At 42.1% G+C, this 25,325-nt stretch overlaps 1 protein-coding gene across 1 annotated transcript in view; it reads right to left on the bottom strand.

The window, feature by feature from the left end:
* Positions 1-10,466: 10,466 nt before the first annotated feature.
* INTS7 (integrator complex subunit 7) overlaps positions 10,467-25,325 on the bottom strand; it is a 95,634-nt gene continuing 80,775 nt past the window's right edge. The window contains exons 17-20 of the mRNA XM_040446391.1: positions 20,088-20,220; positions 16,298-16,396; positions 14,834-15,019; positions 10,467-11,742 (exon numbers count right to left, since the gene is read on the bottom strand). Coding sequence (XP_040302325.1) covers positions 11,455-11,742; positions 14,834-15,019; positions 16,298-16,396; positions 20,088-20,220 — 706 coding nt within the window. The 3' untranslated portion in view covers positions 10,467-11,454. The remainder of the gene's footprint in view (positions 11,743-14,833; positions 15,020-16,297; positions 16,397-20,087; positions 20,221-25,325) is intronic.

Raw genomic sequence — 25,325 nt, forward strand, 5'->3', positions numbered from 1 at the left:
TAGTACTGCTTAGGCTCCCCCGGGCAGTTGAACTATCGAGTTGAGGACTGAGAACTAGAAATGCCCATTGGGCTGGGCAAGAGCTCTTGAGTTTGCAATCTGTTCTCAGTGGCTTGGCTCCCAGGACCACAAACTGTACCATGGCTAGGTCATTTGAATTCTCAAGAAAGTAAACTTGACCGATGGCCTACCATGTGTCAGGCACCAGGAATGCAAAGATGAACTTCCAATCCCCCCCTTGGATGTTCACAACCTAGACAGAAGAGGAGACAGATATGTAAGTGGAGAGTTACAAGAAGCTGAGGGCTTTAATGGAGAGTAGACCAGAAGCTAGGGTGGTGCCCAGCTCTGTGGGGCTTTCAGGGAAAGCTTTATGGAGAGGCAAACTCTCCACCCAGGTGGAGATGTTCACCTGGTGATCTTTAGAGGTGATCTGAACTTGCTAGGCAGAGCCATAGGGAAGAGAGCAGTGCATGCTGAAAGCCAAATGTGCACACAGGCCTAATATGTGAAATGCATGGAGGTTCAGGGAACAGTTAGGATGCCAACATGTCTAAAGTGGGGCAAGGTAATCCTATTGTTCTTCCTCTCTTCTGTGTTAATGCTTTTTTTTTTTTTTTTTTTTGAGAGAGAGAGAGAGATTGGCTAAGCGTGGAGCCTGAGCCTGATGTGGGGCTTGAACTCATGACGGTGAGATCATGACCTGAGCTGAAATCAAGAGGCCATGCTTAACTGACTGAGCCACGCAGGCTCCCCTTTCTCTTCTATTAAAAAAAAAATTTTTTTTTTAATGTTTAATTTTGAGAGAGAGACAGAACATGAGCAGGGGAAGGGCAGAGAGAGAGGGAAAAACAGGCTCCAGGCTCCGAGGTGGCAGCACAGAGCCTGATGTGGGGCTTGAACCCACGAACTGTGAGATCATGACCTGAGCTGAAGTCAGACACTTAATCGCCTGAGCCACCCAGGCGCCCCTTTCTCTTCTATTTTTATAGGCCAAACTCTATCTTTTTTTATTCTTGATATCTTCCCTATGGATGTTAAAAAGACTAAACATGGGTTTTTTGTTTTTGGGTTTGTCTTTGCATTATTGCTTTAACCTGTCACTCTTCAGGGCATTGTGGATGCCTGTGACTAGGGAAAGATCAAGTATTGGGGAGTGCCCAGATGAAAAGCACAAAGATAAACGTTTTCCTGCATTATAAGGACACAAGGGCGGCTTACGGAACCTTGGACAGGAAGTCAGCTGGGCTGTCTTCTTTTATATAGCCAAAAACATGGCCCTGGATGGCTCCTGAGGTTACCTGCTCCAGGCTCTGTCACCCAGAGGGAGGTTCCATTTGTGGAGTAGAAGCTGGCAAAAGCACATGGGGATGCGAGGGGGAAACGCGAGATGGCCAGCAACGTAATAGAAGACCCGTACGGGAGTGGAAGCATCAGATTTGAACTGTCGGAGTCTGATTTGTAGCTGGCTCTGGAGTCAGGCTAGATTGGGGTGGCGAGAAACCAAAAGCCACCTCCGCTTCCTCTCCTTCCCCTTTCTTCCTTGGTGCGCTCCATTGCCCATTTCACCTCCCATGGGCTTTTCTGGACGGCACTTTATATACCTCCTGAGTCAATGAGAATAATGATGCAGAGTGCTTCTCAGTGTCCCCTCTGTGCACGCTTGGCACCTCAGCCAGCCCTCAGCACCACGGACAAACACTGTCACCCTGACGTATGTGACGACTACCCGCCAAAGCTTCCTGAGAGCGCGGACTCTACCCAGGCAGTGCCCTGCATAGAACAAGCACTCAATCAGTCCATGGAGACGAAAGGCAGGGAGAGAGCAAGGGATGAAGAGAGGATGGACAGGGAAGAACCCGGCCAGAAACCAAAGCTCGCAAAGTATCAACGCATTCTAAGTTCTGACCAATTCCAGCTGCTGCTGGAGGAGAGTGAAGAGGACTCCAAGGAAAGAGCCGAATAAATGATCTTTAAATTTTTTTTTTTTTTTTTACTTGGGGTACCTGGGTGGCTCAGTTAAGGGTCCGACTTTTGATTTCGGCTCGAGTCGTGATCTCATGTTTGTGAGTTCAAGCCCTGCATTGGGCTCTGCACTGATAGTATGGAGCCTACTTAGGATTATCTATTTCTCAATCTCTCTCTCAAAAATAAATAAACATTAAAAACAATTTTTTTTTTCTCATGAGCTCTAGGCACTGGTCCTCTCCCTCCTGCCTCAGGCCTTAGATCAGAACCTGAGCTGTACTCTGGACCTCTGCTGGGCCCCGTGATACCTATAGGCTGTGCTCCCACCATTACACTGCTCAGAGCTCAGAAACAGCAGAAAGCTGCTTCCCCACCTCTGATCTCTAAGGTGAACAGTGGGCCGGCGGGCAGATCAGACAGGGCTGCTCCTTGCAGGGATGAGTGAGGGCTGAAGGCCAGAGAATAGCCACAGGCCAGTGGGGTGGGGGCGGACAGTGGAGGGAGCCATTTGTTCTCATCAGCAGGACATGGTAACATTAGCTACTACGTGTCTTCCTTTATGCCTGCCCAAGGGCCAAGCAGCCTGACTGCTTCACACAATATTGAATAGGATACGGGCCATGCAGGAATCCTGCACCTGGCTGGAGAACCTGCCCACGGAGGGATGAACAGATTTTTCAGTGATGCCGAGAGGAGCATTCAAGTGGAGGGAAGATATGAACAAAACCATGGCAGTGAAAAAGTGCAGACTGAGCTCTGGGGATGTCCAAGAAGCCAGTTTTCCCACAGACTGGGCTATCCACGCAAGTGTGGCCAGAGGTGAGGCCCTCCCGGCCGCTATGCTGACGTCTCATTGGCCGGCGGGAGGCGGGGGGGGGGGGGGTCTTCAATGACACACTGACGAATTGGGGCTGTTTCGAGAACCCAGTGGGAATGAAAGTTTTGGTCCAGACCAGTGAATTGGGAAGCAATGGGAAGTACGGATTCCTGAGGAGACAGAGACTGGCAGCAAGGAAAATAGGAAGTGAAGGTGCTATCCAGGAAGACATAATGAGGTTGCAAGCAAGCATGATGGTTGTGGGGACAGAAGGAGAGAATGTTGTGAAGGCCAGTCTCCCTCCCTCAAAAGTAGGGCAGCTCCTCCCTTTGGCTAGACACGTATCTCATATACACACACACAGACACTCACGGAGGAGGTGAGAGGAAACATAACCTCTTCGCCACCCCTCTCTTCTCAGCCGTCAAGCCCGCCCCCCGCCCCCCAGCCCTCCTCCCACCTCGGTTCCCTTGTCCTTCTGGGCAGTGTCCAGAGGCATTTACCCTAAAGCCAGGAAGAGTCAAGCAGGGGTTATTAATATCTGCAGCCGCAGTGCCTGAGTACTGTCTGGAGGGCACGTGCCTGGTGGGGAGGAGGGCCACACCCCGTCTCCCAGGCAGAGCCCTCAGCTGGGGACGCTGCAGCCGCCAAGAGCTCCTGCTGATGGAATGGGCCAGGAGGTCCGACAGTCCGTCCTTCTGCCTCCAGAGAGGTGACTGGCAAACACATCCTTCTGTTTGGACCGAATAGCTCACACAGTCCAAATGCCTCCTTCCTTTAGTATTTAATTATTTTCACAGTTCACGAAGTTCTTCCTTCTAGCCAACCTAAACATCTCAATCTTAGGCCTCTGTGCCTCATGGTCCGAGTTTGGGGGTAATGGCAAACTCTGATCAGTAGGAAAATAGTTACGTTCTGTCAGAAAGCGTCCATTGAATCCTGGGGCTTCTGTCCAGTAGATTTGATGGCAAAGAACTAAGTTTGGATATAAGCCCACTTATTTTGCAGCTGCTAAATAACTCCGAATGACAGAGAAGCCTGGGTTGGCTCATTGCACTGGTGACATTTCTCTATTTTTCCCTCCCCACCGGGCCCAAAGATGATGCTGACAAGGATGCCGATAAATGTAAATGCCCTCCTCCCAAGAGAGAATAATAAATTTCTAGTGAGTCTAAGACATTTTAGTACTTTTAGGTCCTCAAATGCCCTGGGACGTCATCTTCCTTTAAGATGGAGATGAGATGATCTGAGACAAACATCGCTGTTTCAGAAGGCTGGTTTCTCTTCTTGCTGTTCTCTGGGCCACCAGGCCATACTGGCCACTTGACCAGAGAGGCCGAAGGCAACATTTGGTGGGTCTTTGCCAAGGAGCAGGCTTGGTACATGTATCATTACATTTAATACTGACAACTCTTCAAAGGGCAGTCATCAGCCCCATTTCACAGATGAAGCACCCAGGGCTCCCAGAGGCAGTATGAAAGGAAACAGAGACCCTGAAAATAGCCAAACGGCTGACGTGGGGCATGGGACAGCATAGGGAGCTGTCTGTTCCTATGAACGGGACGTGGCAACTTTAGCCACCATTTGTCCACATTTGTGCCAACCCTGAAGGCCGGGCAGCAGACCGTACCCAAGACTGGGTTGGATACCGGTCACACAAGGGGACCAGCTCTCGTGTCTGGCTGAAGGATCAGGGCAAGGGGGCCTCTGCCAGGTCTGGAGGGTCTGGTATAGCTGGGGTCAGGGGAGACTGTTTTGATTAGAGCTATTTCCCTATGACCGTGGTTTGGGGGAGTTTTCCATTTCCCTCAAACACAGAGAAGCAGGAGGCTGACTGCCATGAGGAGTTTAAGTTGGAGAGAAGGAAGAACTTAGCAAGGCGTGAAGATGATAGATACAAAAGGAGCCAGCATCAGGCTAAGCGCTTTACCGAAGGGCCGCACTGGAAACCACGAGGGCTCTAGCCTCGACAGTCCTGTCCAAACATTCTTTTCCCCTTTCACTGGAGCAAATGATCAGAAGCTCAGATCCACCAGCATAAATCAAGAGCACGGTGGGTTTCTCACAACCTTCCCTCCCGCGGTCTGTGCAAACACAAGTGTCAGGGCCATAAACCCAAGGAGCTTATCCATCATAAGCCAAGTTCCGGGTACCCTGGACACATTCGATAAACATTTATTTGGTGAATGAATAAAAAAGGTCACCTGTTCTCAAAATTGTTTGTGTCCTTGTTGGCTGTGCCTTTGGCACAGATCTGGGGAATCTGTCCAAATTCACAAACTCCAGCTCAGACGAATGTTGCTGACTGAGCTACAGAGCCCTGTGATGTCAGCTGAGGTAGCTTTAGTGCTCAGGAGGAAGGAAAAGTGCTTTCCATCAGCTACTCCTGGCCCCAGCCGCTCGAGGGAGGAAGGAGAGGTACTGCTTAGGACAGACTCATGGGCCCTCTCCTGTGTCAAGGGCCCTCAAGGAGAGATTCCTGATGAGCTCACTCCCTGAGAGACGATTCTAGCCAGGGCAAATATGCTTTTGAGCATCCCAGGGGACACTGTAACCACTAAGTAGGATAGATCTGATGTTGCTTAAGTGATTCTGTGATGACAGATTTCTCCCTAAGGCCCTGATACCTTGGAATGTGACATTGGGGGTTTGTGTCATTGAACAGCCTGGCTAGAAGCAGCAGTGGTTTCTGCAACATGAGACAATATTTAATTCTTTTTGAGTGTAAGCTCCTATCTCCTTGAGGCCAAATACTGACTTTACACTTTAGGAGTGTATCTTTTTTCCAAATGCTCGTGTTCCTCTCTGGCTTCCAAGGAATAGGTACCCAATAGGTACCCAATAGGTCTCTGATTACGTCAAGAAGCTGTCTGAGGAGGAAGGGACACTTGCATTTCCAAGTGCTGCAACAGGAGAAAATGCCAAATGATGGCCGCTTTCTAATCGCCTAAGAGCCAGTCCTGTTGCATACAAGGGGAGACACTATTAGAATTTCAGGAATGGCATCTTTTGGGCTCTCTCGATAGCTTTTTTTTAATTAAAAAAACTTTTTTTTAACATTTATTCATTTTTTAAGAGACAGAGACAGTGCAAATGGGGGAAGGACAGAGAGAGGAAGACACAGAATCCAAAGCAGGCTCCAGGCTCTGAGTTGTCAGCACAGAGCCATACGCGGGGCTGAAGTTGGACGCTTACCCGACTGAGCCACCCAGGCGCCCCTCTCACTAGCTTTTATAAAGCCCTCTCCACGTTCTGTAGAAATACAAGTCTCCTTCTGTCAAGAGACTACAAGTTGCTTGAGGGCTCTATCAGTTTTTTGCATTTCCCACACCCAGCTCAGAGCCTGGTATAGCGTGGAGCTCACATCAGGGAGGTCCTTCTCCCCAGGTCCCCCGCTTGCATTTGTACAGTAGGCTTTTCATCTACTCTTGTCCTATGTGTGGGTGTTGGGAGGGTTCAGAACTGACCTTCCTAACACATGACATCTGCCTTTGTTACTGGCTGGGGGTGGGAAGGGAAAGCCAGGTGGGGGACACAAGTCTTAGCAATGCGTCATCACTTTGCTCATCTCCCCAGAGTGAGAGGACGAATAAGGCAAAAAGCATCATTAGCGTCACTGCTTCCACGGATGGGGGTCGACTTGGGGCAGTACTGCCTGTCCTCACCTTCCATGACACACAACTAGACATTGCTATCTTCTCGCGATTCCTCAGCCTAATTTAGCTCTATGATGTCTTGGTTTTCCATTTGAAATCTTTTTGCTTCTTGCCACAAAGAACCTTCACCAAAACCCACCCATGAATCTCCCAAGAAAACCAAAAGATGAGGTAGAGAATATTTTCTCTCTGTAAAACAATCTGATTTTCTTTAACTCATCCTGACTTCTGAGGGTAGAGATGTTCATTTTGCGGACTGATTCATTTCCTAATACCAAATGAGTTAGTATTATTTTACCTTTATAATTTGCTAAAAATAACTGCAAACAACAATGAAAATATTTTTAGTCTCCGTTTGCCAGCTAAGTACCACAAGACGAAAGCTAGCCCTTGTAGACAGGATCTGAGAGGAAAACAGTCCCTCAACTCGTTTCATCAAGTTTCAATCTTTAACCAAGCCTAAACAGAGGACAGTTATTGCACAACAAACTTGACTGGACATGACAGAATTGCTTTGGGGGAGATTAGCAAGGAAGCAGGAAGGGAAAAGATATAGACTGAAAAATGTTTTGTACCTGCAGTAGATTTGAAAAAAGTAAATTTACAACATTTAGCATTCTACATTAGAATGTGGAAATCAATGGCTCCAGGCCTTCATATATTAGTTAAGGAGAAAAACATGTCTCATTCTGTTTAAATCCCAACCGCAATTAAAAATTAAACTGCTCATAGAATGAATATGTTAGACCAGGAGATACTACGGGGTAATAATGGCCGAGGTGCACTCAAGCCAATAAAATACACAGCCCATGGAGTTAAAGGTCTTTGTGTTCTTGAGCAAGAAGTGAAAAGGGAGACCATGACCTCTGGCTGTTGGGAGGAGATCTAAGCCCACTCACCAGACTTTTGGACCTCGTACTTTGAATGTTGATGATTGACAAAGGCTAAATCCAAGGGTTAACTACAGAAAGAACAGGGCTGGGTGTCTGAGCAGCACAGTATTCCTAGGAGCAAAGCACACCCACGAACCCCGAGTACCTTCCTTGTCGTTTACAGTCTTCCATGTGAAACCTTCAGGACATCAAAAAATTCCAATGTAGACAGACCTCTTATCTAGAAATCTATTTAAGAGTTATCTAGGCCCTAAGGGAATAGAGAATTCTATTTCTTCGCACTCTTGCACGGTCCCAATTCTGCAGGCAGTAGCCATGTGAGGCTCTTTAAATTTAACTGAACTAAAAGCAAATAAAAGATTCAGTCACAGTAGCCATATTTTAGATGTTCAATAACTACATATGGCTAGTGGCTATATTGGAAGGCCAGACTTAGAACATTTCCCTCATCACGGAACCTTCTATCGGACAAGCGCTGCATATACGCTACATACCAAGCGGCAGGATCCTCTCACTCCCAATGCTGGCCAGTGTTGGCACAGAAAGACCAAGGGACGAATCTAAGGATCCATGGCGAGGGAGTCTTACAAATACAACTCAAACTGGCATCTCTGGGACTCTCGTCTGGGCATCTTGGTTTCTTCTTCTAGGAACTATACCACAAGGTGAAAAGTCACTTAGTGCCTCTAGCTGCAAATTACCTGCCACCTTGGTTAGTTTGTGCTAGAAAGGTCATTATTACAAGACCTCTTAGGTCAAGCTGGAATATAACAGTACTTTAATTTCTAAATGGTCAATATACTATTGCTGTCACCATTGAAGACAATCAGCAGCTTTGGAAAGTATTTTCATGATCTTCATACATGTCTTTAAATATTTTAATTAATAGGATTTATAGTATTGGTTGTAGACAGGAATTCCATTTTGTTTAGGTCAACATTATTTTGTTATTACCCCACATACCCAAATTGAGAATGTGGGAAGATAAGCTTAAATGTGTGTTTAGTAGCAGAGGAAGGTAACTTTTATTATGAATAAATAAAATGCTAAGAATAAGAATTGATCTAACACTGTGAAAAATAATATTCGGGAGGGTATAATAACAGAAGTAACAATGCTAGTGAACCTGTATATCTGCTTACTATATGTTAGGGTTGTTCTAATTGCTTTCCTATACTACGTCTATGTTAACTCACTTAATCCTCACACCTATCCCATGAAGCACTATTAAACTTCTCAATTTTAGGAGTAAGGAAACTGAGGCAGAGAGATATCAAGTATCAAGTAGCCTGTGCAAGGTCATAAAGTTAGGTACGTAGGATTTGGACCCAGACAGTGTAGCTCCAAAGGCTGTGCTCTGACCCCCCAGGTTATAATGCAAAATGACTAAACACAGAAAAATCAGCCCTGTCTTCCCTAGAATTGATCAGCCAATACCCTTTTTTATCCATATTTGTAAATTCACAGAACACGCTCACTTCACAATCAGTATACATGTATCTTTCGTTCCTTCATCTTTCTTTTTAATTTATAATTATAGTGTAGAAATTATAAACACAATTTCCCCTTACTTCAAATAATTGCTTAACAGTTGATGCCAGAAATGCAGTAGACATGATACCAAACATAAAATCAGAATTCTAACCCTGGGTCTAACGGGCACACTCAATTAAAATAGCCTTTTTTGCTTCACAGAGTTATTTTCATACTTTGAACTATTTGGATTCGTCTTTATTAATAATTCCTACAGTGCACCAAATCAAAGAGTTTATAACTACAGCTATCAAAAGCTGGTCTTTTAAGAACATAAAACTTGGGGGGCACCTGGGTGGCTCAGTCGGTTGAGCGTCTGACTCCACCTCAGGTCATGATCTCACGGTTTTTGAGTTCGAGCCCCACGTCGGGCCTTGTGCTGATAGCTTGGAGCCTGGAGCTGCCTCGAATTCTGTGTCTCCCTCTCTCTCTGCCCCTCCCCTGTTCGTGTCCTGTCTCTCTCTCTCTCAAAAAAAACAATAAACGGTTTAAAAAAAAAAAAAGAACATAAAATTTGGGCAGGTCTCAAGGGAACTGGGGAGGGCTGGCGGCTTACAAGATTTACCTCTTGAGAATTCTGCTTCAAAACAGTACCAGAAACCTGACAGTGACATTACAAAATTTCATTCTGAAAATAGACAATCAAAAAAAAAAATTCTCCCCTAATTTAAGAGTCTTTTTTTTTTTTTTTGGTCTTTTAGTCTTTCAGTCACCTGATAAAAACTCTAAATTGACTTGAAGAGATCCAGTCTAATTCAGTCATTTTAGAGACAAGGAAACTAGCCTAGAGAGATTGAGTAACTTGCCCAAGGTAACTCAGCTAATTCATCAGAGCTAAAAGGACAACCTGTGCTTGCTGGGTCAGCTCTTTCCACGCCTGGCAGGTCAAGGGATTCGTAGCCTCCTCCACATCCCTCTGGCGGTTCTTCCTAAGGCCTGTGCCCTCAGATGCTATCACAACTGTGCACACTGCGCACTGTGTACAATGGGGCTGAACATAAAGGGATGCCATCCACAGTCAACACTGGAGATTCGTATGTTTTGCCATGATGTTCTGGCTGGCCAACGGCGAAGAGGGACAATAGCTCACCCGAGCCCGGCAATCTCAGAGGGACCCGAATCGCCAATCACTTCTCATCCCTAGAGGCAACATGACAAGGGAAAAAGAAATACCAACTCATTTTTTTTTCTTTGAGCCAATGTTGACTTTAAAGGGAAAAAAAGTGCAAAACACAAAGAAAATGGGAGATTTATTTAAAAAGGGAACCTCTATGAGGGTTGATGGGGGGTGGGAGGGAGGGGAGGGTGGGGGATGGGTATTGAGGGCACCTTTTGGGATGAGCAATGGGTGTTGTATGGAAACCAATTTGACAATAAACTTCATATATTGAAAAAAAAAGAAAAAGAAAAAGAAAAAAATAAATAAAAAGGGAACCTCTAGGGAAGGTGCCCAGCTCCATCTCGGGAACTGCTTCCAGTCCAACTGCCCCACACACGTCATGAACATGCGCAACCCTACGATCCCTGATGTTTGGAAACCATGATCCCAAGCACTGAATGATCCCAAACTGAGAACGAACAGGTAAAATACATCTAGTATACTGTGTTAAGACAGGAAAGTTTATTATTATTATATTTTATATAATGGTTTTCAACCAGTATTGAGATAGAAAAAAAGGGATTTTCTGGCTAACCAGAAAATTTCTATTCCCTGAGCATCCCAACTAATTGAGGTTGTGCTATAGATTGTTTTTTCTAGACAATCAAGTCTAGCATTACATAACTTAAGAAGAAACCAAACCAATCAAAAGATCTGCCCTCCTAATTTAAAAGATTAAGATATTACATGTGAGTGATTTTTTTCACTCTTGGAAATAATGTAAAAAGTCTGTAATATAAACAAATATTAGAAAACACAAATGATTACTTGCCAATCTTTGTAACTGTTAGCTGGTTTTGGGGGGGGGTCAATTAAATACTAAAACAATAAATTAAGATTGCTTTAGCATAGAGAAATATAGGTGAATAGTTGAAATAATGTAGCAGGATGTTTCAATTCTGCTAGACTGCTTCCTCTCAAAATCCAGAAAACTGGATGTTTCAGGGGACACACTGAAGTCAGTCTAGGGGAGAACTGTCTCTACTCCCATAGACTCCTCCGTACCAACTAGTCAGCACTTCCCAATGCCTAGCTCAGAATGAGAGGTCTGTGCCAGGTAGTGAGTGATGTGTTTTGGTGGAGAAATCAGTCAAATATATGAATTCAGTGCTCCCAACACATGCCTTTTCTTGAAAGAGAAAGAAAGGCTCAGCAACAGAAAAACAATGAAAATGTCAAATAGAAGATAAAGGACATGGTTTGAGAAGGAACAAGGGGAAAGCGTCTTTCTGGCTAGGAATCCAATTATTTCTCAAATTAAATTTTTAAAGAAAAACCAACTCTTTTTTTTCGCCAGAGTATTACATTATAGAAACCAATGAATAGATGGACTCCACATTCTTTTATATCTTAATCCATATGAAAAATCAAATTATTTTTGCCCATTTGATCAATTCCTGTAAAGTCTGTAGTGCATTCATCATGTGGCTAAAACCGTGAGTAGGCATTTCGTTGTTGCTGCTGTTGTAATGGTTGTTGGGCCTGCTGTTGTTGTAGGCGAATTTGCTGGGAATAAGGGTCTTCCAGAGATTTTACAAATATGGTAGTTCTGGGACCCGTCTTCCATACAATACCATTGGCATCTTTCACAGAAGATTCCACTGTAATGTTGTGTGTTCCAAGGATAGCAAAGTTCAACAGAAATTGAGTACTGAAGTAATCATTATGAGGTTCAACCCTCTGCTCCATCTCATTGGTCATATTGTCAATGGGTATCTGGAACGAAAAAATTGTTAAATAATAGTAATAGCTAATATGTACTGAGTGCTTACTGTGAGGTAGGCCCTGTACTAAGCGCTTACTTAATCCCTGCAAACAACCAAGAGGTGTAGGTACTATTATTATCCTTGTTTTACAGATAAAAACACTGAGGCAGAGAGGTTAAGTCACTTCTCCAAGGTCACAGCTAATGAGTAGTGGAACTGGCATCTGAACCAAGGCAGGTGAACTCCAGAGCCTACACTCTTTATCACTAAGTGATACTACCTCCTCACTACCAGAACAAGCTCCCAGAGCCTGTCTCGACCCCTTCATATGCTGCCTTTCCTCCTTGTGAAGGAGCTCAGGACATGCCTCTTCAAAACAATGCTGCTTTGGCACATTGATTCTTTTCAACTAAAGGCACTTGCGAAACAGAGGATGTAGGAAGGGTCTCTGACCTTGCCATTTTTACCTAAAACAGGCCATAAAACCTCCCATGAGAAAGGTGCCTTCTCTGTACCAAGAGAAGGAGAACATCCTTATCACCAGAGACTGGGAATCAAGGTTGAAATGCACGGACTGCCACCCCATCTCTCTCCCAGTCACTCCCCACCTCTTTACTGCCCATTTGTCTTAAGTCTCCACAAATTTACTGTTTCCTTGTCTAAAAGTTACATAAGCTTTCTGCTCTGGTCACTTCTCTGGGTTTCCATTGTCTGTGAAGACTCCCATGTATGTGTATAATTCTAACAAACTCGTATGCTTTTCTCCTGTTAATGTGCCTTAATGTTAGTTTAATCATAGGCCCAGCTGGAGACCTTAAGAGGGTGGAAGAGAATATTCCCCTCTTACACTTGCTTACCCAACCCCAACTCTGATTCCCATCTTTCTTTAGTCTGTAAAGAGAAATTCTGAAGAAACAGAGTACAATCACCTGTTTCAGGGAGTTTAAAATCTAAGAGACTGAAAAAGAACATAACTCTAAGTAAATACAAGTTAGGGTTCCTCCTCCTAGCCAGTCTGATTTTGTATTACTTAATACAGTCAACCCTCCCTCTTTAAAACAAATTAACTTTATAACATGTACAGTGCTCATTTAATAATCAGTGTCTTGTTCAGATGGGCAGCACAATATATTCTAAAACACAGATTTATGGGCTTGTTCACTTATGTAGCTTGACACTCATTCCTTTGTCCTTCAAAGAACAGAGTAACACTTGCTGGTATACCCTGACCTGTACCTAAGATTGAAGTATGTTAAGAGAGACACTTATTCTGAGAATGCATACACAGGTAACCTTAATGAATATTTGGCCAGATTGTTCTACATTTATGTGTGTGTTTCTGTTGTATAATTAATGATATAAATGTGCCCTGAAGCTTTGTGACTCAGGGAACAGGTTAATCTTTCCGTAACAGCAATGGAATGAAGTCACTGACCAATTCAAGATCTTAGATTTATAAGCCCGGTTTTGTTTGTTTGCACAACTTCTATAGGGGTTTTATGTCCCTAAACAACATGCCTACCAAACAAGAACTTCCTTAAAAGGACCAGAAATAGGCCAAGGCAACCTGATCGCTCTGAATGGATGATGCATTTCAAGTTGAGAACTCACTGCATGTAACACAACAGAGCAATCCTGTCCTATATAACTTATATCAGCTTCCAGGCATTAAGCAATGCCTCCAGAGGTAAGTCAATAAGCAGAAGACTGGTTTGAAGGCTTTTTTCTTAAGAGTGGAAATCATATGCAAGGAACAATAAGAATCATCGTTACTGTTCTCTCAAACTCAAAGTGAGGAGACAGCTGTTGAAAGGGGTAAGTTAACTATGTAAATTCTCACTAGGATCTTCTGTGACAATAGGGATCACCCACGAACATAGCAGTTGTACTCCAAATACAGTAAATGATTTTTTTTCATCATTCATCAAATATTTGCTATATAAGGCACCATGCTCCGTGTTGTGGGAGTCAGAGAGGAAGAGAAGAGAATGAAGGCTGAGCCATATCAGAGTGGGCAAAGAAGGAGGAGAAAGTTACCAAAGTAAAGAAAGTAAAAACGGCCTAAGCCACACCTTCTCTTGGGTTTTTAGCCTAAAACCACCAAAGAGAATAAAATGCTCTCTTTTTATATTTCTACTAATACTCCTTCCCTTGCTATGGAGCTCAGTTCAAGCGTGCCCACAATAAACCCAGATACAACCAATGTGGGCATCTGAACGACTCCGTCCCTACAACTGTGTACTTGTTCCCTTGTTCCATTGACTGTGAATAAACCATCAAGGAACCAGAAAGAGATGTCCACAGAAAGGAACACTCTGCATTTGGAATACTGGTATTCCACGGTACTCAGCATCCCGGTCTCGGCTAACAAAGCAAGCATGATTTTTGGTTACCTACCTCGTGATTTCTCAAAGCAGCCAATTCCTAGGGTTACACCCTTAAGGAAAGATTTTACTTTATCTGACCATGCCTGTCAATGTTGTATAGCCTTTTGGGGGGAAAATGCCAAAATTCCCTTAAAATAGAGAAAAATAATTCGCTGTGTGCTTTTTGGGGGAAAGGGAGCACTTATTCCCTCAGTCCTGAGGTTTCCCTCCGTGTGGAGGGACTTTTCATTAGATGGGCAGTATTGGTCTCCAGGGAAGGAGGTAAATCCTACTGATGGGGAGTTTCTGGGTAGGAACTGAGCATGGGGAGCTAAGATCTTCTCTTTGCCTTCTCTGGGACTCAGGGCGCTCCTTCCTACCATCAGTTTTACAGGGGCAGGCTCTTGTGTGTGCGGGCTGAGGCTGGTGGGAAAATTCAGTGGCACAAAGCTAGAAGTCCCTGTTGCCAGATACCTGAGCAGGGTTTCCCGACAGCTATAATAATAAAACTCGTATTTGATTACTGTCTGCCTGGATGTTTCTCCATCAGCTGGCTCAGGCAGGGAAAAGAGAAGTGCTGTTCACGAGCCCCCTCAAGCCTCAGAATGTACTTTTAACTTGTGTCCGTATCTCATCTGTTAGGAGGTGTAACTGCAGTCTGCTTAACACTAGAAAACTTCCATTAATGTAAGTTGATAAAATCCACATCATAACTCTGCCTCTTTTCTAAATTACCTTGTAGTCTTGTCCAGATTTACTCTGTAGTGTAGAGGAAACATTCAGACAGACGGACTGAATTTTGCGGAAGAGTCCTGGTTTTGATCCATGTTGAACCACTCCCTCTACCTTTAGTGCCAGCTGCTGGTTATTCTGGACCGCGATGGGCTCTGCAGGGTTCCGGGGGGATGGCGACAGAGCAAGCTAGAATACCAACATTAAAATAAATGCTAACAAGCAAGAGCAAGCTCTCTTCTGACAGACAAGTTTGTGCTAATTATCATTTATAGGTTACAACGTTACACATACAACTAACGGCCTGGCTATGCCAGGACAACCAGGCAGATGTACCTTTAAGGTCAAGAGTTCCTTCTCCTAATGCTTCCTTTTAAATACCACTGTGTTTTCTATGTCAAACCCCAGTTCTGTGTGAGGGTAAAAGAGGATTAGAAAAAAGTGAAGGCACTATTCTTGCCCATTTCTGGGGTGGGCCTTTCTTTGACAAGGAAACAATTCCAGTACAGAAATGCATCATGTAAATTTTCATATCTAGAGGCTGTCCTCCGGTCTTTCATAATTTTAAATACACTAAATTCAAAGGCAAACGTACTTAATATTCTAGGATTACACATACAATCAAGTCACAATGGTATAAAAGTCAATTTTAAACCTCTCATTAGAGTAGTTTTTTATTTAAAAACATATTTAAAATCCCCAATACACTTAAACTACCGAAAGCCCAAATTCTGCTAAATGAAGAGATGGAAGAAATTGGGTCTTTCTGATAATGTTGAGCATTGCCTCAATCAACCCTGCACACATCTTACCTAAGGTAATCAATTTTCCTTACTATTCACGTCATTCTGAAACGCAACCCAAAACATTCGAATGGATATGCAAAGTGCACGGAAGACATTTACTGCCAGGGATAACCTAGAAAACCTCTTGCGGGTGACAGCTTTCCTCCTTTCCAAAAATTCCATTCTCTGAATCAAAAATACATTTTTGAATGTTGAGTGGCTTACATATTTTCAAATACTAGCTCTTCTCATTGGCCAGCTCCTCAAAACTGGATATTCACAGACAAAAGTGCCCTGGAGGTAGGACTGGTGATGTTTTATTGGACCTGATTTATTCTGGGTCTGGAAAGTCCAATCACACACGGACTCAGCTCAAGATCCTTGTAGGTGACTATCATGAAACCTCTCAAATTATTCTTGGAGACAAGGGACAGAGCTCCAGGTACCCAAACACCCGTCTCGCTGCATCTGGCACTGACAGGTCACAAGGGAGAGGGTTTAATCCCCAAATCCCATTCCTTTCACCAAACCACTCAGTAAAGGGAGAAGAAATTCACAACTAAAGGCTGTAAGTTTCATCAAAACCAAAGGTAAGATCCTGAAGCAGAGCTCTATCCCACATACTCTTCAAAAGACAACTGGGTTTTTAACCAGTATTAACCTCTATTCTTGCTATTATTACCTTGATGCTGGTAGACTGCAGTTTCTGGAAAAAGTATCTCTGAAATGAGAGAGGAACTTTCAGCAAAGAAATGATGGCATTGCAGAGGCATGCTGTATGCTGGGGGGAAGAAAAGAAACTAAGTTAAATAAAAATAAATTTCCAAATTTCATCAACAAATGGTACTTTAAGGAAGAAGTTTAAAAAATAGAAATGGTTGGGGCACTTGGGTGGCTCAGTTGGTTAAGCGTCCGACTTTGGCTCAGGTCATGATTTCACGATCTGTGAGTTCAAGCCCCGCGTCGGGCTCTGTGCTGACAGCTCAGAGCCTGGAGCCTGCTTCGGATTCTGTGTTTCCCTCTCTCTCTCTCTCTGCCCCTCCCCCACTCATGCTCTGTCTCTTTCCATCTCTCAAAAATGAATAAACGTTAAAAAAAAATTTTTTTTAAAGTACAGATGGTCCTATGATTATTGCAAAGGTACATACCTATCAGGAAATAGGCATGACACCCAAATGTTTGCCAAATCTCTCATGTCAAGGAATACAATTGCAGATTTTTACTTTACTTTGAAGTATATTCGATAAAATAAAAAGTAAATGTAGAAGAAAATCCTCAAGGCAAAATAATGCACAAACTTTTCATTTCCATAGCACTTAGAGCTATTAGATATATTTATTATATAATGATTTTAGTTACTACAATATAGAGTAACTATTGTATGTTAAAGTAGGATAAAGAAAATATGGTAAAGAAGCCAGAGCAGTATATTGATGTCCGAGGCCAGACCGCAAATCCCACGAACCCTGACATCCTCATTCTTCCATCCCATCTCCATCTCCATCTCCACATGGTGGCTTCCCTGTCCCTATAGCCCCAGAGTGAGCAATGGGGGAAACTTACTGGAATTCAGATGAAGAATGACAATACAGTCCAACTCTATGGAATTCCGAAATTTTAATAGAATACTTTATTTCAAATATCTATTTCACAAATTTAACTGAGTTTTGAAAATCCCAGCATAGCTGAAGAGAATCACTACAATGAATCCTTTGAGTCTTAGTAAGAGGAGCCACACAACTAGAACTTAAAAGAGTTCTGAGATATTATATGTATGTATATATGTATGTATGTATGTATGTATGTATGTATGTATGTATGTATTTAAAACCACTTTATTGAGGTATGACCGACATACAAAAAACTTTACGTATTTAATGTATCCAACTTGGTGAGTTTGGAGATGAGCATACAACTGTAACACCATCAAAGATACTGCAAAGATCACCCAGTCTAATCCTCAATTCTGCTGATAACACAGGTCACCCAGACAGGTAATGGGACAAGCAGGGACTAGAACCTGGGTTGCTTGACTCTTAGTTCAGTGATTTGTTTTCTATTTCACCAATGGTTTGCAAACTTAAGAGAAAAAAAATTACAGCACCATCAGAACACTTGTAACTTGAGGTGACCTAGAACTGCTCCTGTTGGTGTACCCTCCCCTCCCCTTCTCAGTCTACTTCCCCACCAGTGGCCTGAAGTTGCAAGCCACTCTACTGTGCTGTCTGCCCTTCTGAGCTGCTGATTCCAAGCACAGTGCCAACTAGTTGCCTATGTTTGTGAACAATTTTAAACAGCTGGGCATTAAGGCTCTAGGCCAGAAGAATCCACTCCTTATTGGTTTCAGGCTGTTGAACATTTCGTGCCCAAGAGACTCCTAATACAAATGCCAGGTCTATTACTTGAGAAAACCACAACACAGATTCAAACACATTGGGTCTATTTCTTCAGGTTTAACTGCTAAGGCAACATTATTCACCTTCCTGCAATAAGGAATCTGGGAAGCACTTGCAGGGACATCCTACTGGTGGCGGAAGTCTGATGCCAACAGTATTTTAGGAGAGAAACCTCTTTAAAGGCTGGACTTAGGGGACCCAAGTGCCCTCAGGCTGTTCTGGGGCAAAAAGGCACCATTCTCTCTTTTAAAAGAATGGAGGCAGATTTTGCAATTCCCCATATGGAGAGTGTGGAGTGCCTCTGAGGCCGATGGCCCCTTGGGCACATGTGCATAGGTGTGTTAGGAGCAGATTACCATTATAGTTAACAGTCTGGAAATAGGGAGGCACACAGTGTAGTTAGTAAGCCAGAAGGAGGACTAGCATAGCACCAACACGCTCTTCTTTGTTGAGTCTGATACTTTACAGCCTTTGTATTTTTTTTAAAGTTTATTTGAGAGAGAGAGAGAGAGAGAGAGAGAGAGAGAGAGAGAGAGAGAGAGAGGCATGTGCAAGAGTAGGGGAAGGGGCAGAGAGAGAATCCCAAGCTGTGGGGCTTGAACACACGAACCGTGAGAGCATGACCCAAGCTGAAACCAAGAGTCGGATGCTCAACCGAATGAACCACCCAGGTGCCCCCAGCCTTTATATTTTTTGACATCTAATCAATGTCTTGCATGGATGTGTGTATTTCCTTCAAAGAGAATCTTTACTCTGTCCCTTAGCAACCAAGTCTCTGTCAAACAACCACCCAGGTCAATTCAACTCAGCAAATACGTACTGACGATCTTATGTCAGGGAATGTATCTGTCCTGAAAATCTAATCTAACTCTTCAACAACATATCTTACCAATTTCTTCTTAAACACCTGATAACGGGTGAGAGTACAGAGCGAGAAGAGCGGGAGCCAGAAAAGAGCTACAGGGAATGTCAGCATCTAATGGGTGGCCAGGGCAAGGGAAACTCTCCAAGGTACAAGGTCACAGATGGGTTGTTATGGGCTGAATGTGTGGCTTCCCCAAACTCCTGCATTGAAGCCCTATCTCCCAATATGTTGGTAATTGGAGGCACGGCTTTTGGGAGGGTATGAGGGTTGGATGAGGTCATGAGGATGGGGCCCCATGATGCGATTAGTGTCCTTACAAGAAAAAAAGAGACCAGAGCTCCCTTTCTCTTCCACGTGTGAGGGCACAGTGAGAAGGTGGCTGTCCACAAGCCAGCAAGAGGGTTGTCACCAGGAACCAAACTGGCTGCCACCTTTGTTCTGGACTTTCCGGCCCCTACAACCATGAGAGAGGAGTGCCTATTGTTTAAGCCAGCCTGTCTACGGGTATTTTGATACAGGAGCCTGAGCCGACTAAGACACTTGGGGAATGGCCAGACAGGGAGGAGAAAATCTGGGTGAGGGTGTGTCAGTCTGTCCTGTGATGGAGGAAACTGAAGGAAGAGGAAGAGCTGAACAGGGCCAAAGGCAATAGATTCAGCAGGCTAAAAGGACATCAGTGGCATCATCTGGCAGGAAGTGATTCACTGCCTTGTAGATGACAAGCACAGTTCTTTCTGTTTCAATTGGCCAGTGGTTCTCAACCCTGGTGGCAGGACAGAATCAATCACCTGGGAGCTTTTTATAAATACTAATGCCTGGGCCTCAGCTGCAGAGATTCAAAGTTACTTGGTCTGGAGTGGGGCCTGGGTAGTGATTTATTTTTTTTTTAAAAACTCCCAAAGTGATTCTAACGTGTAGCCAGGGTTGAGAACTATTGCAACTTCAGTTCAATTGTTAAAAGGAAAAAAAAAAGTGCATTCTGGTAGAGCAGATTTGACACATTAACGTAACTCTATAGCAGTGAGAGATGTGCTAAGTGCTCCATGGATTAGCTCATTTCATCCTCACAGCAATTATTAACCCTTACAAAATAGGCACAGCAGAAAACAGGCAGAGAGGGGAATTCAATGAATTCACATGTTTAGTAAGTGTTGGATAAAAACCCACTTCTATCTATGTAATGAAAACTCAATAAAACAAATGTCACTTGCCATGTAAGAAACAGGGTTATATTTCCGATTGAGTGATTCCACTTCCTCCAAGACATGATTATACACAGACATCATTCTCCTCTCATATTCACTGTCAGCATGGGCCGCTCCAGTAGATCCGTATTCCTGGAAACTGAGGTCAAATCAGTATCAATTAATCAACCAAAATAGTCACTACTTCAATGTCTACATGTGTCAGGCACTTTGCACATGTTCTCATTTAATTTGTAAAATAACGACGTAGGCTCGGTTGTTTCCATTTTACAGGTGGGGGGAAATTGAGGCTTGGAGAGGTTAAGTAATAAGCCTGGAATTCAAACCCAGACCTGACTTCAAATTCTGTAAGTCTAATCACTTTGGTGTTAGGTAGTAGAAAAATGTTTAAACCCTGTCTGTGCCATGAGGGGAAGGAGACCTAAGACATTTGAAAAGGTAATTATCCATAAGTGCCAAATAACCAGTGAAGATCTATAAATAACAGATCAGCACATGGAGAGAGGGGAGGAATGCCACAGAACAGACAGGTCCTGAGCAAATTAGCGGGCAAGCAGGATGGAGATGTGGAGAGGTGGAAGTGTGCAGGGCATTTGTGGCTGTGGAAACGGCATGGATCCACAGCATGGATGTGAAAGGCACAGGCATGTTCAGGGGAGAGCTAGTATATAGAGCATGCTGGAAAGTTTTACCGAGATTCCTTCTTTCTTCCTCTACTGCCTCAGACCTAAAAGTGTTTTGAAAGTCTTCCTAAGTGAAAAAAGAAAGCACACCTTTTGTATTCCAACTAAACTTCAAGGGGGTTGTTCGAAAATGCAACATAGGTAATTCAGCCACACTGGGCATAACACTGTTCTTATTATTCCCTTATTATCCTTTTTAAAAAACGTTTATTTGTTTAGAGAGAAAGTGTGAGCATGCGAGTGAGCAGGGGAGGGGCAGAGACAGAGAGAGGTAGAGAATCCCAAGCAGGCCCCATGCTGTTAGCACAGAGCCCAACGTGGGACTCAATGTCACAAACCATGAGATCATGACCTGAGCCAAAACTAAGAGTCAGACACTCAACTCACGGAGCCACCCAGGCGCCCCTCTCTTATTATCCTCTTAACATCAAGTGGTGTGTTAAAGGCATAACTAAAGCACTTCCCTTAGGTACTTTATACAGGTTATTTCAGTTAACCACCACAACCACTCTAGGAGACAGGCATCACAAGTTACCTATAATTCATGCATATGCGGCTCAATGTGATGAAATCACATGCATGTATTTATACAGCTAGGAGTGAATGACAAGGGATTCATGTTCGTATTGGCCTGGCTCCAAAGCTTTGTTTCCTGCTCTGTACTATATCTTAAGTTCCAATAAGACAAGAACTGAACCTCATTTATAGGACTTTAAGAAAAACTATGCACACAAAGCATAAAGAAACTAAAGTCTTTTATGGAGTTACCTACCAAAAGGGTCTAAATTCAGAATATACTGCTCTACCTCCCACTAAAGCATTCATTTACTTAAGAAATAAATTTCATTAAGATGTAAGTTGAAGGACCTTGGTACCTTTGTCAAAAATCAAATGATCACATATGTGAGTGGTCTCTCCATTCTACCATCAAACAAATATCATATAGTCTTAATTACTATAGCTTCATAGTAAGACTTGAAATGTTTATTAAGCCCTCCGCTTCAGCTTTTCTCCTTTATTATGCAATATGGTAAATTACGCCGTTTGGTCTTCTATTGTTAACCTGGTATTCCTGGGATAAAACCTACTTAGTTCTGATGCATTATCTTTTGTATATTGCTGAATTCAATCTGTACATGTCTTGTTAAAAGTTTTTGTGTCTGTGTTCATGAGAACTGTTATTCCCTTATGGCTTTTAATAGCTGTAGGACTTGGTCTGGTGTTCTTGATTTCTGGTATCGGTAATTTGTGTTCCTTTACCACTCAGACTAACTGGTTTTATCAGTTTCATTGTCTTTTCTAAGAGCCAGCTTTTGGTTTCATTGATTTTCTCCACTATTTATTTCTAATTCATTTATTAGTGCTCATTATTTTTGTTACTTCTTTCCTTCAAATTATTTTGAGTTTAATTTGCTTTCTTTTTGTAGCATCAGATAAGGTAGAAACTTAGATCACTGATTTTAAACTTTTTATGTTATATAAAAACATTTAAAGCTGTCAATTTCCCTCTAGGCTCTGTATTCGCTGCATCCCACAAGTTTTGATATGTGTTCTCATTTTCATCCTGTTTTAACATATTTTCTAATTTTTCTTCTGATTTCTTGACCAGTTAGGTTATTCAGAAGTCTTATTTAATATTTAAATGTGTGGGGATTTTCTGGAGATCGTTTTTGTTAGTCAATTCTAACTTAATTGTCACATATCATATTCTGTATGATTTCAGTGCTTTTAAAAGTTCATTGAGATTTGTTCTCTAGCCCAGTGTATGGTTTATCTCATTAAATGTTCCAAATGCACTTGAAAAGAACATATACACTGCTGTTGGTACATGTCAATTAGGTCAAGATGATTGATAGTGTTGTTCAAGTCTCCTACATCCTAAGAAATTTTCTGACAAGCTGTTCTTTAATTACTCACAGAGGAAGTGTTGAAAACTTGATAATTGTGGATTTATTTCTCCTTTCAGTTCTGCCAGTTTTTGCTTCATATGTTTCTTTGTACATATTTAGAATTATGTCTTCTTGATGGATGGATTCCTTTATTATGATGAAATGTACCTTGTACTGAGGTCTATTTTGTATGATATTAATATGGTCACTTCAGCTTTTAGAGTTTCAGGATATATACTTTTCTGTCCTTATGTTTACTTTTATCTGTGTCTTTATAATGGGTTACTTGTGGTGAGCAGACAGTTGGGTTTGCTTTTGTATTCAGTAGGGTAATCTCTGATTTTATTTAGAGTAAGACTACATTTACTGTAATAACTGGTATGGTTGGGTTTATGGCTACCATCTTGTAATTTTTTTCTACTTTTCCATCTGTTCACGGTTTCTTTTTATCCTGTCTTCCCCATCTTCTTTTGGATTAACTGGGTTTGTTTCTGTTGTTTTTAGTATTTCATTTTATCTCATCTCCTGGCTTGTTTTATTTTTTAGTGGTTGCTCTAGAGTTTATTCGTCCTTAGTTTATCGCAAGTTATCTTCAAATAATTTTCTATATGCTACTTCATGTAAAACATAAAAATCATACAGCAATCCCCTCCCTGTCATATTTCCTACATTTTACTTCCACATGTTATAAACTCCCATAGTTATTATTGTTTTGAATGATCAACACTTTAAAAAAATGAAAGAAGTCTTTTATATTTAGTGACATATTTACCATTTCCAGTGCCCTTCACTCTGTTTTGTAGCTCTAAGTTTACAGTGGAAATGGTTTCACTTCAGCCTGAAGAACTTAACATTTCTAGTAGTGCACATCTGGTGGTAACAAGTTTTCTCAGATTTTGTCTGAAAAGGCCTTTATTTAGTCTTAATTACTGAAGGATAATTTTTACTGAATATAGAATACTGGGTTACCTTTTTCACTTTCATAACTTTAACGATGTTCTAATTGTCTTCTTGCTTGCATTATTTCTGATGAGAAATCAGTGGATTTCTGATCTTTCTTCCCTTCTATGCACTCCCTTTCTTCATTTAAATTTTTTCTCTTCATCATTGGTTTTCAGCAATTTGATTACAATGTATGGCTTGTTATGGTTTTCTTTGTTTACCTTACTTGTGGTTTGTTAAGCTTCTTGAATCTGTGGGTTTACATTTTTAATTAAACATTAAAAAACTTCAGCCATTTAAATATTTCCCTTTCCTTCATTCCCCTCTTTCTAGGATTTGTGGTTGCATGTATATATTAGTACAAATGATACTGTTCCACAGGCTGGTTTTGACTCTGTTGTTTTTCAGGCTGTTTCTTATTTCACTGTCCGGTCTGGGTAGTTTTTATTGTTATGTCTTCCAAGTTCACTGAACTTTTCTCTTGCAATATCGAATGTACCATTAAACCTAACCCAAAGTTGAATTCTATATGCATCAAAATTATCTTTCAAAAATAAAGGCAAAATCAAGATACTGTATTTTTTAGCTCTAGAAATTCCATTTGGTCCTTTTTACATCTTTAATTTTTCTCCTAATTATGTTATCTTTTACCTTTAAATCTCTGAAAATATTAGTAATAGCTATTCTAGAGTCCAACTCTGTAAATTCCATCATCTGTCATTTGTTGAGTCTTTTTCCTAAATGACTTAATTTTCTCCTGGTTATGTCACATTTTCCTGCTTCCTCTCATGTCTAATAATTCTTGATCTGATGCTACAAGTGTGGATTTTATACTGTTGAACTTTTTATTTTATTGTCTTTAGAGAATGTTAAATTTTGTTTCGGTAGACAGTCAAGTTACTTGTATATAATCCTGATCCATTTAAAGCTTATCTGAAAGACTGCTCTAGACTTAGTTTAGCCCTACTGCTAAGGTGGTGTGACCCTTCTGGTGTTTCTTCTGAATGCTCTCAGTGCTCAATAAGGTCTCTCCATTTGGCTAGGTGGAACTCAAAACATTTCTCAGACATGTGTGAACTCTAGGAATTGTTCAGCTTATAACTTCTGGTCATCATTCTTCCCCCAGTAGTTGTTTTTTGCCTGGCCTTGTGCAGTTTCCCTTACATATGTGTATCTTAGTACACATATGCTAATCTTCAGCCAAAGAATCACAGCCTATGAAATTTCTGGAGCTCTTTCCCTGGAAACCTGCTTTCTCTCCCCTGTATTCTGTCCTACAAGTTCTAGCTTCTTCTGGTTCCCTGAACCCTGATTCCTATCTCTTCAACTAAGCAAGACCACTGTGTTCTGCTGAGTGCCTCCAGGGAAAAGAAAGGAAAGACTATGGTAGGGTTTACCTTTTTGTGTCCCTTCACCAAGGGATGACATTCCTGAATTTCCTATTGTCCAATGTCTGTAAACAGTTAACTGTTTACAGTTTTACATAAAACTTTTATGTTTTATCCAGGTTTTAGTTGTTCGCAGTAAAAGGAAAAGTCCAGTCTATTTATTCTGTCATAGCCAGGAAGTGTTCGCTTATCTTTTAGGCAGTAACATAAAGATTAAGTGCAAAGGACTCATTACAAATAAAAAGTCAGAATAGAAAAATGCAATGAACCACCATCTCAAAATATTTCTTCTTGATAATTCTAAAAAGTTGGAATGAGGTAGACAATTCATAATTATAAACA

This window comes from Herpailurus yagouaroundi, unplaced genomic scaffold, assembly GCF_014898765.1.
Source record: "Herpailurus yagouaroundi ecotype Mexico unplaced genomic scaffold, PumYag 195, whole genome shotgun sequence".
Lineage (NCBI taxonomy): Eukaryota > Metazoa > Chordata > Mammalia > Carnivora > Felidae > Herpailurus > Herpailurus yagouaroundi.